This window comes from Hemibagrus wyckioides, linkage group LG08 (assembly GCF_019097595.1).
Source record: "Hemibagrus wyckioides isolate EC202008001 linkage group LG08, SWU_Hwy_1.0, whole genome shotgun sequence".
Lineage (NCBI taxonomy): Eukaryota > Metazoa > Chordata > Actinopteri > Siluriformes > Bagridae > Hemibagrus > Hemibagrus wyckioides.
In genome coordinates this window covers 16,716,702-16,732,798 of record NC_080717.1, presented here as the reverse complement: position 1 = coordinate 16,732,798, position 16,097 = coordinate 16,716,702, and the positions used below count along the sequence as shown (strand labels likewise).

The 16,097-nt window shown below is 36.0% G+C and overlaps 1 protein-coding gene across 2 annotated transcripts; it reads right to left on the bottom strand.

The window, feature by feature from the left end:
* Positions 1 to 720: 720 nt before the first annotated feature.
* slc7a2 (solute carrier family 7 member 2) lies at positions 721 to 16,097 on the bottom strand. Of its 2 annotated transcripts, none has more exons than XM_058398009.1 (12): positions 15,812 to 16,097; positions 14,100 to 14,470; positions 13,111 to 13,266; positions 12,106 to 12,271; positions 11,852 to 11,988; positions 11,048 to 11,270; positions 9,261 to 9,397; positions 6,443 to 6,545; positions 5,032 to 5,219; positions 4,567 to 4,733; positions 3,738 to 3,846; positions 721 to 3,341 (listed from the first exon to the last, which is right to left on the bottom strand). In XM_058398009.1, exons 2-12 carry the CDS (start codon positions 14,461 to 14,463, stop codon positions 3,187 to 3,189), a joined length of 1,905 nt encoding a protein of 634 aa, XP_058253992.1. In that variant the 5' UTR covers positions 14,464 to 14,470; positions 15,812 to 16,097; the 3' UTR covers positions 721 to 3,186. The 2 variants fall into 2 exon arrangements, with proteins under 2 accessions (XP_058253992.1, XP_058253991.1); XM_058398008.1 differs by lacking the exon at positions 9,261 to 9,397 and adding an exon at positions 9,664 to 9,803 and having other exon boundaries at positions 15,812 to 16,096.

Genomic DNA, 16,097 nt, shown 5'->3' with positions numbered 1-16,097 from the left:
CCTATCCCAGGGGGTGCAAGGAAGGGACACACTGCATGGGGTGCCAACACATTGCAGGGTACAATCACACACCCTACAGTTTCAAGATGCCAGTCAGCCTACCATGTATGCCTTTGAACTGGAATAGGAAGCCAGAACATGTAGAACATGCAAACTCCACACACACACACACACACAGGGCAGAGACAGGATTCACACCCAAGAATCTGGGAGGCAGGAATCAAATAAAACCTGCAAGGCAAACCACTGATCCGCCATGCAGGACCTGTGGGGGATCTGGAGCCTCTCTCAGGAACAGAGGTAAGTACACACCCTGGCTGGAACTTCAGTCCACCGCAGGGCCCCATACACACACACATTCACAAACTCATTCACACATAGGGATACTTTAAACCACAAATTCTCTTACCAGAGATGAGAAAAAACAATGAACCTGGAGGAAACATGCACAGAAAATCCACACAGACCGAGGCTCAGGAATGAACCAGGGCCCTGAAAATGTGTGGAATAATATTTCAAGTATTATTTAGCTCATTTCATATCTTTCAATCTTTTGCTGTTCATCAATTTGAGAGCCAGCATAGTGGTGTGTGTGTGTGTGTGTGTGTGTGTGTGTTTGTTGTAGATATTAACTAGGTATATGACTCACAGAAGTGCCCATACACTTTCCACCTAAAAACACACACACACACACACACAGACACACAAATAAACATAAAATATAGAAATATGGAACATTTTTATTGGAGAACGAAAAGAATGACAAATCTATTCAAGAATTTATAAGAATCAGTTTGTAATACCGTTTTATTAATAAGGCTATTAATCAATTCATATCTTACAGAAGACACTCATAAGAGTTATTCTACAAATTAAATACTTGGATAAGGTTATTTCCCCAGACTATCTCTCTCTCTCTCTCTCTCTCTCTTTGAGATTTTCCCCTTTTCAAAATGACACTGATGATTTAAACTACAAAATGGTACAAATGTTATAATGCAATTGCTAAAAACAATGAAACACATCAAAACAGATCTTAGATTTCTTTGAAAGTAGGTTTCATGACAGCTTTGTAAACTCTTGGTCTGCTTCATGAGGTAGCAGTTTGAGATGTCATTGCAGCACTTTTTGGGGAAGACCCCACAGATACTGAGCATTGCTTACTTGCTGCCCCGAAGTCCTGAATGAAATTATAGGTTGGAAAGACATAAAAAAAAATTCTTTAAACCGAATATTTTGTAAATGCATCAACTTTGCTATCTATATTTAGATATAAATGTCATCAAGATGTCTTTAGGATCATGAAAGTTATACATACAATCAGATGTCCTAACTTTTAGCTGGAATTGTAGTAATATTACAACAATATTATAACTATCCAGACCACAGCCACCTTCTGATCTCATTTGCTTTCTGAGTTACCTACAAATTTATGTACGTCTCAGAAAATATACAAAGAACAGTGACGGGGAAAAAGCTGGTAAAAGTAATAATAGTAATAGAACTGTTTGCCTTTAACAGAAATAAACCTCTGCTTTAATTGCTTTTGCAAACATTTGCTTAGTATGAAATTACCCATAAGTGTGTATAAAGTAAACACAGAAAGATAAAACAGCCAAATAATCAAGTATGTAGCAAAATTACAGCAAGGAATGTAGTCTTAGAATATCAGAATATATTAAAGCATTAATATTACAGCATCTGTGATGGCTAGAGGGGATGTTAGGTGAAATAGATCAAATTGAATATCTTGAACTTTTAGGGTTAAGCAATGCATTAAATCACAAGTTCTTGTTAATGGGATTGAAATGAAATTGGGCAAACTATATTTTACCCACTCTCTCTCTCTCTCTCTCTCTCTCTCTCTCTCTCTCATACACAAACACCACACACACACACACTTAAAGTCAGTTTTGAATGTTTTGAAAGTACAGTATGTAATATGTACTTTACTTCAATAAAAAGAAGAGTTATAACCCTTACAAGTAAAAAAACATGAACTTCTGTTCTTTCATCTGTCCTTTTCATAATTCATACTTTAATATTGTGTGCTCAGTTTCAGGGGTGGCTAATATTATCTGCAAAGAGCTGGTGATTCAAATCAATCAGGACACAAACCTGATGCCACTTGTTGAATCAGCTGGCTTTTAGTAGACTCAGGTGTAGCTTCTGCTTGGTTGGAATGTAAAGTTGCACCCACAGTCTTATGTCCTTTCTGGAGCCTATTGAACACCCCTACACTACTCTACACTTCACATCTCAGCCACTGCTAATAACATGCCAGTCAAGCAGGCTGAGAAATATCAGGATCAAAATCAAATGGGGATCAAATTTAAGGAGGTAATCACCTATCAATGACAAGCTGTATTAATTTACTCTCTGAGCTGCAAAGAATCAGCTCCAGTGTTGGTTTTTCACACCATTCTGTGTATTTTTCTTAGAACTATTAATTGTGCTGTCACGTCTGGTGTCAGAAAAATCCTAATGAATCCACATTCAGACATTTGCAAACAGCCAATAATACTAATGTGGACTCCAAAAATGAAAGTTTAAAGTATATCTTATGTCTTTTTACCTGTGAAAATCAGGAGGGCTTTGCCCATTCATACCAGACATCTGTGAATATTATTGTAGCTCCATTTGAAAAAAAAAAAAAAATTCTGTATTGCAGTATAAAACTGCTATCTTAAAATAAAAAAGCAATAGTTGCATTATAGGTCTTTTGAAGTAGAAGAGGGATTTTCCAGAGAGAAACAAACTACAAACTAAGAACATGAGGTCCAAAAAAAATCAGAATATCTATATTTGTATTTAGGGGACGGGAAATAATTAAGAAAAACCTGACACTACCTGACAGTGCTGGTTGACCCAACCATTCTCTCTGCACCTGAAATACCTTGAAGATGTAGTGTTAGTTAGTTGGTTAACATGTAAAATCAGTCCTCGCTTCGAGTTAAGATGCTTCTTACTATCATATTTGTATGATCATCCATACACTATAAGTTCATACATATTTCACAAATCACAGCATCCATGTCAGTGTTAATCTTAAGATCTGAAGAGAGAAAGCAGTGTCAACCCATGTATGACGCTGGGTTCAGAGTTGAGCTGCTCTCTCAGCTGGTAAAGCGCAATGGTTTGATACACGCAAGAGTTTTAAGGCTATAAACAGCAATACATTTTTTTTTAAAGCTGACTGGTCTTCTCTGAGTGGATGTATTTGTCCACAGCACCATCCTTTACAAACATCCTCTGCTTCTCTGGTGTGTTTTTGGTGCTCTGGCGCTGCCTCTGCTGCTCACTGCTGTGCCATATCCCATAACCGAAATAAATGAGGAAACCTGTAGATGAGTAAAGCACAGTTTGTTTGTGTATGTGTAGATCACTCCATTTTTTTCTTGGACTACGGTGGAGTTCAAGCATTTAGTAGCGCCAGTCATGCTTATGTAAATTGTTTTGGAGTGCTAATTGCTGATTGCCTGTGGGTGTGCATGTGTTTGAAATGTGTGTGTGTGTGTGTTTGAAATCTGTGTGTGTGTGTGTGCATGTGTTTGAAATGTGTGTGTGTGTGTTTGTATTTGAATGAAGTGTGTGTGCATGTGTTCAAAATGTGTGTGTGTGTGTGTGTGCATGTGTTTGATATCTGTGTGTGTGTGTGTGTGTGTGTGTGTGAGAGTGAGAGAGAGAGAGAGAGAGAGAGAGGGAGAGAGAGAGAGAGCGAGAGAGAGAGCACTTACCGACAGCCATCCAAACAGAAAAACGGATCCACGTGTCTCCACTCAGCTGCACCATGAGATAAACATTGACAAATATGCTCAGAATGGGCAGAAAGGGTAGCAAGGGAACCTGCAAAGCAAATAAACACACTGAAATGAACATCTGCAGCAGTGCCCATTAATACACACGCTGAAACGTCTCTGTGTTAAGTCAAATAAATGAAACTCCACATTACTCTCAGTTAACTGAACCATGCACTGTACATTAATAAATACGCTTTTCTTTTTTTCTTCTTCTTCTGTTTTTTTTAGTTTTAGCTTTTAGTTAGAAGCTAATTGAACACATCTTTGTTGGCCTGTTTAAATTATCATTAAATTTACCTCTGTTAGCTGATGTTATAGTTCCATGAGAGCCTTGTTATTTGTTTCGTTAATGTAAACTTTATAATGTTTTTCTGTAATGTTTTTTTTAATCCATTGAAGGCTTTTTGAAATAAAACACACATTTGATGGATGTGGTTAATCAACAACTTCTAACCCTGAACATGTTTATCCCCACTCACTCCTAACCTGTTTTGCCTGTTTAGTTGTACTTTCTATTAGTACATGCATCAAAGATATCCATTTTTTCTGTTACTGTATCAGAACTTAACTATTTACAATAAACAAAAGAACGTTTTGTTAATGTTTAATTTTTTTAATGCTCAGAGCTCAGATCTGTTTTTATAGCTCAAGATCTTTCTGTTGCTTTTCAGCTCATTAAGGCAAGTATCTAAATCTGAATAATTTACCTACCCCACTTATTTATCACACATACTCTACTGATCTCAAACCCTTGCAGTCTACTTACCATAAAAGACACCTTTTTACTGGTTTGCGGTTGTCTACAGACCAAGACTATACACATGAAAAAGATGAGAAAGGATGCTGCCAGCACTCCCAGGATCCAGGGCTCCAGAGCAAGTATGGCTTGTCCATAATGTGTAGTAAGAGCACTCATAACACACACTATGATAGCTGTAGAAGGAGGAAATGCATCAATATCTTAAAGGGCTAACAAGTGGTATACTGGTTAAACTTAGAAACAAAAGTTCCCCTGATGCTATTCTCAAGCTTGGTTTTAACTCAGAAGTTACCTAGACACTCACAAGTAGTCATGGATTATGGACCAATGGATTAGTTTAATTTTGAATATACAAAACTTTTCAGGAGAATTGGAGTCAAAGAGAAGAAATAATTTCATATTTTCGTAATGGAGTTATCATGTTTTATAGTATAGCAAAGCCACAGATATTTACAATGGCATGATGCTTACCTATAACCCCGACAGCCATGTTAACAGCAGTGGATGAGCTCTTTGTTGGCTGCAGGGATGGATTAAAGATAGTGTGCAGAGATATTTCTCCATCCTTCAGTCGATTAAGATGAGACTCGGATTCTGTGAGCTCAGACTCTGCAACCTCATTAGTTTTAGAGCTCTTGAGGACAGAGTCAGGACGATACCTGAAACGGAAGACTCATTATCATGACACCATTACTGTCTGTTACTAATAAAGACATCATGCTGTCACCTGATTGATTATACACAGCTTTTTAGGTTTGCTTTGAATCTTGCCTGAACGATATGTTCAAATAAGAGATGAAAATAAATAAATAACACAAATTAAAAAATAAACAAAATAAAATTACATTTTATTTGTATTGCACTTTTAACAGTTTTCATTGCCACAGTGCAGCTTTACAGAAATATATAAAATATAATCAATTGAAGATATAAAATTTAAATTTAGAAATTGATTAATTCATCCCTAATGAGCAAGCCAAATGTGACAGTGGCAAGAAATAACCCTCTGAGAAAAGATAAGGAAAAATTGTTGATAGGAAGTCGACTCAAAAGGGAATTTATCCTCATCTGGGTGACAATGATTTGTGTGATTATCACATTTTTCCTTCTGTAACTGTACTGCATGATCAAAATAGCATAATTATGTAACCAGGAGATTCATTCTAGTTTTAACAAGTCAAAACTTGCATGGAACTGTTCAGGGGCCATGGTTTTCATGAAGTTGCACCATCCAGAGTAATCTTATGTAATCGTTTTAGGAACAACAACATGATTTGTTTATAATTTACCACCAGTTCTCTATGGTCTGGGATTGGTTGATTTCTAGCCCTGCCCTGTCCCCCCCCCCCTTTTTTTTTTCATTTTTGGCTCAGACCAAATAGAAAACAAATCAATGTCACAGCATGCCCTTAAACATTAATAAACAAATTTGTTCCAAATATCAAAACCTGTTTAGTATGATGGTTTGCTGATGGTTCCTTGTTTCACTAAATAAATTCATGGCACTGTTTTAGAATAATTTACTTTTTTTTGTCTTCACTACAGCCTAATCTCTCATAGGTCGACAATTCCTCCTCCCCACTTGTTGAAAAATGTGTTTTTGTTTTTTTGTTTTAAACAGTGGCCACTTTCAGGATTTCTGGAAATAACTGTGCACCATTTGACATGAGCTTGTCTGAGAAAACAAGGCTGAATAAACAGAAATACAGAAGCTGCTGAGACTTGCGCAATAGCTATATTTAGTTTACAGACCTATGCACTTTTACACATTGACAGCACTGTTTATAATAGTGGGTGCATTTTTATAAACTGTTATAACGAACAGCTAGAAATGTTTGCATTGAGATAAAGTTGCAAAGAAAATGAAACTATTAGCACTAACCTGAGAATAAGAACGCAAGCAGCAACCAAAGAGTATGCCAGCAGAGTGCCAATGGACATCATGTCCACTAAGGCTTTTAGGTCAAAAAGGCAAGCCATGATAGCTGTAGGATGTGATATATACAAAAAAAACTGATTAACAAAACAACAGTGAAAATACGTTAGTGCTAAACTATACTCTCTACCTTGTAAAGAACATATAGTTTATAACAACAACAAAATGTTCAAATCTCTTTTCAGACAATTGTTATCAGTAAACACTTAGAAAAAAAAGGTTCAATTTGGTTCATTTAGCTCCAAAGAACAATATTTGCCAAAAAGATATTATATTGACCATAAAAAATCCTTTTGGCACAAAGAGTTCTTCTTTTAATGTATTAACATTATTCTTTCATATTTTCTAATTATCTTTTTACAGTGCCTGGTTGAATTGTAAAATCATTTTTGCCTTCAGTAAATTGCATTCAATATTTACATGGTTATTACTACTATAACAAGAAATTACTCAAAAAATTATGAATGAATGAATGAACCTATGACAGGCTTCAGATGTTCGTCTGATTGAACTATTAATATAGCATCTTTCAGCAGCTCCGAATATAAAGCACCTAATAGAACCCTTTAGGTCTCAATATAGAACCTTTTCTTCTAGTGTAGACATTCATTATAACTTATTATTTGCTTTAATAAATTGTACCATGGTCTATTTTAACATTTGAAAGCAAAAAGGTAAATGTTTAAAGTGAACTTTTACCATAAAACAACAATAGACTTTATTATTATAATAACTGCCTGTGTACATTTCTAGCTTGGATTATTGTTTTGTGGTTGTTTTATGGTAAAACATCACTTTTAAGTTGTTATAAATGTCTAACAGAAATATCAGTCAGTGTATTTTGAATCCTTTTCTTTTTAAAAATGCACCAAACAAAACTTGAAAAATTGTATCTCCATCACCAGACTTTTCAAAAACACAACCAGGGATTTCAGTTCAACACAGCCAGGTACCTGATAGCTTAACTATTAAATACAAAATAAACAAGAAAGCAAATAGCAAATAACTGACTGTAACACATATTGACTTCAAATGGCTGGCTTCAGTTTTTTTTCTATTATTATTACTAGTCAGTACCTACAATATTTTAGATTATCTAAAACATTCAAAGATTTGGCAAGTGCTTTACAAATCCCTAGCTGTGGTTCTTAATCTATAAATAATTCTCTCAGCTTTGACATTTAGGGGTTAAATTAAGAGGTGGAGTTAAAAGATAAATAGTAAAATAATAACCACAACAATTAGGTCTGCCAATATTATTATTGTTATTTAAATTACGTATTTTAAATAGATACACTGAAAACTTGTAAAAATGTGGGAAACTCATATGTTATTGTATAATGATTACATGCATACATTGTCTATTGTCAATTTAACCCCTTTTTAATAACAATAAGGAGATAATAAATAAATTTAAAGATGTTCAAATTTTCAGTTTTGGAAAATGTATTACTATGCAAAGTCAGTTCTCCATCATTATCAGTAGTTGAAACATGAAAAACCATCACTGCTATAATGGACAGTATAACCAATGGTCACTGTATTATCTATACTTTCTGCCAGGGTGTCCAATCTTATCTGTAAAGGGACTGTAGGTTTTCATTCCAACCAAGCCGGAACCAAACCGGATAGTCGACTAAAGATTGACCAAAAGTAATTAATTAAATGGGAGGAACTCTTTGGATGAACCAAAAACCTGCAGCCACACTAATTATTTATAAAATCGGACACCTCTGTTTTCTGCAATAATACATTATGAGTAAAATGTTTTATGAGGAATTATGTCATTACGTATCATCAAAGATCTCCCTGACATCCTCAAAATGAAATCTCTTTGCTGGTGTACTGTATGGGATCATTTTGAGACATGAGCACTGAAATCCAGAGCATTGATACAGGTGTCCAAACGTACAAACACTCAGCAGGCTAGCAATGTAATCTATCAAACCCAGATTGTTTCAGTACAGAGTGAATCACAGGGGCCTTGCAAAGCAAAGCCTGACCTCCTGGAGCCCTCTTCCTAGTAGTTTGTTCTCTACACTACACTCTGCCCTCTATGCAGCTGTATGTAGACTCTTCAAACACTTGCTAAATTCATTCCCTCATTCCTACTAGCATGAAAGTGTTTATCCTTTACTGTTCCCCAAAAGACATTCCTCTGTGTCTGATCTTACAGCCAGCTGCACCTGTCCTTGTTCAGTGCTTGCATATTAAACAAATATTGCTCTCTTTTGCTCACTCCAGGATATCTTCCTCTTTAGGGGCCTTATAAATCAATGAGTCCAAATTCTTGGCATTTCTTACTGCTTGGCATTGTTCATACACTAACAATAAGGTAACATCTGCACCCTAAAGGAAACCATTATAGGTTTTATGGACAACTTTACAACAGAAAGTTTCTCTATCAGAAAAGATTCAGTGTAGAACCTGTTAAGAAGCTTAGAACCCTTAAGCATTCAAACAACTCTTGAGAACCATTTTTCCACAAAAAATATAGAAAAATAGAAAATAGAAAAATATTTTAACGTATACTAAAATACACCGAATTAAACTAAGTACCATGTAAATTTGAGATTAAATCAATTAGCAAAAAGACATCAGGCAAAAAGACAATATATCACGTCATTGCTACCACCACAACAGCTAAAGCATGCATCCACCACTACCTCTGCAAGCCCAGTCATGCAAACACCACAACTGCAACCAAGCTGACACACAAAGAGGCAGCAGTCCAAGCCATGTCCCTCTCTCCTCGGGAGCTTACCCGCTATGGTGCCTGCCGCTATTGTGGCAGCCACTGGTGACTGACGCTTACTCACTTTGGAAAGAAATCTGAAAAGTATGCCATCTCTCGCCATGGCAAACAGAATACGTGGCAGAGGAAACATGGCGCCTAACAGGCTAGGAACAAAAAAGGGGTCATGGTTCAAACACAAAGTATTCCTGACAGTTAAGAATCATTCCACTGGCAATTGTGAATGTGTAAATACATGTAAATGAATTTGTGGGAATTGTGCAAGATAATTTGTTTCTTTTGATAAGATTCTGTTTGGATTTTCCCTGTGCATGATTATTTATTCTTTAGCTTCACCAATATCCTCATGTTGAACATTCACATTTACCTGTTGGAGCATGTTTACACAGCAACTTACACCCCCAGCTCTCACCTGCAACTACACCGGAGGCCATTGTGGCAATGAGTGGGGTCTTCGTCTTAGGATTGATTCGGGCTAACACTTTGAAAAGCACCCCATCCTCTGCCATAGCATAGATTACACGTGGCATTGGGAATATGGAGCCCAGCAGACTGCATATAGAGCAGAGACATGCATGGGACGAACACATTAAATCAGGCAACACACACTGTACACAAGCCACACTGCACCACTGCCACAAAGCAGAACAAGTACATACCTGAGACCAGTTCCCCAAAAGCTTTCTTCAATGCATTACACATCTTTTCCAGCATGTGTATTAACTTTATAAAGTGCACACTTTACAGCATTTAGGGATTTGGCCAATCAGTTATGTCACCATTTTTTTCCTGGATTATCCCTAAAGGCACTGAAGTAGATTCACACTTATGTTAATGATGTTTATTATATTAAGATTTTTTTTGTAAAAATAATAACACCCCAGGTCTTGTTTTGTTTTGTTGTATGATTATATACACTCAGTGGCCACTTTAATAGGAACACAAATCATTCATGCAATTATCCAATAAGCCTAAAATATGGTGGAAATAAAACACATAAAATCAGGCAGGTACATCCCAAAAACTGATCTGAGTATTTGAGAAATAGCTTTGCATCTCAGAATATGACAAACCTTGAGGCAGATAGGAAGACTTACCTGAAGAGTCTACACTAGGCACAGGCTCACCAAAATGGAACAGTCAAAGGTTTTAGCCATCTTATAATGCTTATTAACAGAATGTTAATGTGGCAAAGTCATAAACTAATTCCATGAACATTACACTTGACCATACTTCTGTTGTTTCCCAAGTCACCAGATCTAAATGCAATATTTTGGGATGTGCTAGGATTCAGTGCATGCAGTGGATGGGCAGCATTCACAAATCTGCAGCTAGCCAATATTCACCAATATTCCTAATAAAGTGACCAGTGAGTGTATGAGAAAAAAATGCCATATAAGCAGAGTTGAAGAGACCAATTTATCAATCATACTGAACTGTTGAACTGAAGCTACATACATACTCTAACAAAATGCTCTGCATTAGAGAGCTCTCCAGGAAAAAAAAAGAAAAAAAGTCATTGTGCATGCTTAGGTTTTTGTCCTGAAAGAGTGCAACAATGGAGCATCAATTAAATTGAAGTGAAAAGCAATTTATGTTTGTTTTTCTTTCAAACCAACCACCACCACCAATCATTGGAGTTTTTAAGAATCAATCCACAACAGACCCATTAAACATCATTACTACTAATTAGGCCTCACAACCTAATTATTTAAGTCTAATATTTGCATTTTAAAACACATCATTAAAAGGAAATCTGAAATAAGATTTGAAACCAACCATGAAAGTATAATTACCTGGTTGATAGTGCACACAGAGATCCCACTGCCACTACATATTTAGCAGGACCCCAACCAACATAGTCAAAGGCCACAGGCAAAGGACTCTTCTCATCCAGAAGATAGTACGGCATCATGAGGGTAAGAGCAGCAGACACACCAAAGTAAGCCAAGAAGCAAATCAGCAGGGAAGCAACTATACCGATGGGAATAGCCCTCTGTGGATTCTTCACTTCTTCACCTGATCAAGAAAGTGTGTTTCACAAAATGCACAAAAATAACACAATAATGACACATTCATTCACACACACATTTAACTTTTTGCCAGATGCCAACAGATGGAAACTCCACTTGTTTTGTTGTGCACGTATTCAGCATTGAATTTCTTTGTTGTGTCAAACTCCACAGTGATGGTTAATGGCTTGTATAAAAATAAACACCAAGGGTTTTAAAAATTTTGTATTTATTCATAAATATTTCTGTTTTTAACCTAGCCAAATTAGGGGTAATTTTCTAACCAAAAGAGTTTTTTATTCACTCAAATGTTTCCATCTTCATAATAAATGGGGTGTGCCAAGTGCTTGTTCATAATCAGCTAAATTTTAACTTCAACCACTAAAATTCTGTGTATGGTGATCCAAACAGAGGTAAAAAAAAAAAAAAAAATCTTACATGGAAAGCCTAAATTTCTAACAGACTTGCAGCAAAAAATAATCCAATTGTTTGTTCCTGATATGCCAGATAAGTCGAGTTCCATTGTACTGGTATACAGGGTTAACTGGTGCTTGATTATGTCTAGCCTTCATATGTCTGTATTAATACCTGTAGTTGCAATGCAGTCAAATCCTACAAAGGCATAGAAGCATGTAGCTGCACCAGCCAAGGTTCCGGCAAATCCGTAAGGCAAAAATCCACCAGCACCGTAATCGCTGGTAACATTTCCAGTGTAGGACAGATTTCTGTAATTTAATTCCACGAATAAGGTTAGTTATGGTTTTAGTTCTCCATGCACATACAGTCAAGCCCTGGGATTAGCTTAGCTTTGCAAATCTGAATCTACTGTAAATATGTCTCACCTTGTCACAATAGTTACATTTATAAGGGATTCTTCTGATATCTTCCAATTGAAAGAATCTCCTTTGACGAAGCCAGAGACAATGACAAACAAAAGCACAAGCACGTTGATGGCGGTAAAGATTTTGTTGACCCATGCTGACTCTTTAACCCCAAAAGAGAGAAGACCTGGAAAAATAAAGTCAGAAGAAAACATTCAGTATAAAATTGTTGTTTCCCAGAAGGTTCAGTTCTGTGTTCCCAGTTATTTGGGACATAGATGAGAAAGTAATAGTGACATAGTGATGTGTATGCAGTTGTAATTTTGTGTGCATGTAAACAAACAAATAAATAAATAAAAAAGCATTTTTAAAACCATACTGCGTACTGATGTAAACGTTAGGCTTTAGGTGTAGACATTGCATCATTTAGCTGCTGCATTAATAATTACATCCATCTTTATTATAGGAGTAAGCTATTTTAAATTATTCTTTCATTCAAGAAAGCATATATTCTACCCCTGAGATTCTCTAACGCAATACAGTCATCATGTTCCCCATTACCTTAGCATGGCGGCCTTGGAAAAACCTGGCTTTACTGAGATTAAATAAACATTGACAGAATGTCCTTTTGAAATAGTGTGATAATAGTATGCTCAGTCCAGCAGTTCAGACGTCATTCTAGCTGGAATTTTAGAGCAAACCAAATGCCAACAGACAACAAAACACCATGATCAGGTCCACATGAGGCCTCTTAAATATATGCACCACTGTACCATCTTTTATTGAAAGTGCAATTTTTACTGAGAAATGCAAGAAAGGAGCACTGTTGCTGAAGCTCTTGCCAGTTGTAATGAAATGATTTTGTTTACTGCAGCTGATAACATGATAAAAAGTGAAGCCATGCATACCAAAGAAATCTTGTAGAAAGCAGAAGACTGTTTACATAGTGGACAGTTACTTGCTTTGAAACAAAAAAAAAAATTGGTTCTACGTGGTCAAAATGACACTATGAAAAATATGAAATACCTGATAGCAGTAATATAAGACAAGCTGCAAAGAAGTCGGGGTATTCTGCCAGGCCTGGCAAGCTCATTCTGAAGTGTAATTTGCAGAATTGCTCAATATGGCCCCCTATTAGTTCATCGAATGTTCCGCTCCAAGCTCTGGCAACACTTGAAGACCCTTCATTAAAAGAAAATCAGCTCATGTTGTGAATGTGGAAATAGTGAATTCAACCCTCTAAAGGTTAATAGAAAAGTTTACAATTTATTCTCATGAAATATGATAATGATGAATACTTTCTGCACATTTCAGAGTTGTTGTTTTTTTTTTAATAGTTTAGATGGCATGTTCTGATTCACCAGTTAATGAAAAATACCTACAATGGAGAATTTTGTTAAGAACTAATAAGGATGTAATTATATAATTAATCTGCAGGTTAATTATATTAGTTATTTTTTACCATGAGATTTCTCAATCAGCTCTCTAGTTGAGTAGTCAAGGCACTGATCTGCCATGTTAAGGGTTGTCAGAAAAAGCCCACAATGCACCACAAAAACCAGCATCGATGCTTACTATGATCCATTACTGGAAATTATGTCATATTTTCTGAAGTCTCTCAGATGGGAAAAAAAATGTCCAACTTTGTCTATAAATGTAATTCTCAAATGATCACTTATGTTAGCAATTTTTAACTATATTTCATGATCTACACTGATGATCATGACACATTGATATGAAAAAAAAGGTAAGAAAAAAAATTCAGTGATTGATTTATGTATTTTTATTTTGCTTAAAAAGTTTTTGATCTTTAACCACATTCATCATTTACTGATTATTCAATAACCACTTGGATTAAATAAATATACCCTCAATTGGACACTAGATTTTGACAATTATTTTTATATTATGCATTTTTTAAATAATACTACATATGTGCAGAAAATATTCCATCTTATTTTTCTAAGAATGAAAAATAGATGTTATCCAGTAGTAGAACAATACTTTATGCTCACCTATGACATATGAGAGAATCAGGTTCCATCCTGTGATGAAGGCCAAGAATTCCCCCACTGTCACATAGCTATACAGATATGCAGAGCCAGTTTTGGGCACTCGAGCTCCAAACTCAGCGTAGCACAAGCCTGCCATGACAGAGGCCAGAGCGGCTATGAGGAAAGACACAACAATGCTAGGGCCGGAGTTGCCTTTGGCAACTTCCCCAGCTAGGACATAGACCCCGGCACCCAGAGTGCTGCCCACACCCAGGGCAATGAGGTCCACTGTGGAGAGGCAGCGACACAGCTTGGAATCCTCCAGACAATCCACATTTTTCCTTCTCACCAGAGAGCGGCTGAATGACAGCAGGTGTGCCAGCATTCTTCAACTTAAGTCCAGAAACCAAGAAAGTCACATAATTACATGAATATTAATAATACTATGCAAAGGAATTGAAGGCATATGCTGTAAAAATAATACATTTAATAATTAAATGAGACATTTCTACATAACAAAACAAATCACTGTGAATTAATATTTGGTGTAACCCTTTGGTTGAAATAAATGCATCAGCAGTCAGAGGTACAATTTGTTTGAAAAATAAATTGACTGGCAAGTTTTTCTTAGCAAGCTGGAAAAACAGTTTTTAATGAATTTTGCGTCTCAGATATGCTTCTATTGAAAAGTTGCTTTTTTTGTTACTTTCTTGACTGACATGTAATCATTTTTATTTCCTTTCATTATGTTGGAAAGGCTAAATTTGTTAACCAAAAATATTACTGAGCATCTAAGATTAAATTGGTATTTATAATAAATAAAGACTTTTGGCCAGTTCTTTATATCTGAAGCAAAAATCTGAGAGGCCAAAAGAGCTCATGTTTCATCAACAGATCTGCAGTCAGTCCTTGTGTGGATTTATGCTTGCTTTCATGGAATTCTGTCATTGACGTGAGTAGTTGGTTTATTTCAGAGTGCTAGAATACTCCTCATTTTAGACTTTACTGTTACAACACCTTACTTGTTTCCCTTCCCAAAGGACAGCAACTGGACATTTTCAGTCACTGCCTATGCATGTGTTTACAGTTTGGGAAGGTTTTTTTTTAGGGCTGGTTCATGAAAGAAAAAAGGTAATGAAAAATTTTTAAACAAGTATAACATAACATGTACAATATATTAACTAATGCATTAGAGGTATTTCTTAACAGTCGGGACTTTTCACTAAGCTCAGTTATTACAGTATCTCAGAATCTTTACAAATGATTGTACATGCAAGTATTTTGATTTTTCCCTGACTACAGGTCTACTCATGGTGTGCGTACACACTTACAACAACTTGCACCAAAATATCAGTATAAAACATTTTTTGTATGAAGATTAAAGGGTTGCAGATCCAGTTCTTACAACTCAAGCATGGACTGTGCTCTGTTAATAAAACGTGTGACATAAATAGTCTTTGTCAGTGGATTAGGAACTCTCTGGTGTATATGTACGAACTTTGTTTCCTGCTAATTAAGGTGGAACATGAATCGGCATACCTATTTTTTTTTTTTTTTACCTAATTTTACATATTAAAATTCATATTCAAAAAAAATCTTTTAGAGTGCAAGACTTTGTTAAAAAGTATTTTCTAGGAATTTTTACTGTGTTAATCATACCACTAATACTGTTACAGTTACATTAATGCAGGAAAAAATGGTTTTAATAGGATTAGAGAAGTATTTAGTCTTACCTGTAGAAGCCACAAGTTGAGCAGGCAGTTGCAGTGGGAGTTGCAGAGGGAAGTTGTACAGCACCCACACAACTTCTCAGAGAATTGTGTCACTGATTACTTTAAAGATTTGACTGTTGTGCTGTGTTAAATGTGTTAAAAGTTTGAATTAAAGTTGCTCCTTTTCTCAAGCTCAAGCCCTTGCTTCTGACATGGAACCTCCTAACATTTCTATTTTTATTCCTCCCTTCATTCTATCCTGGTGTGTCTTAACTTGTTCTGCCCTGGCGCATGGACTCTGGGGGAT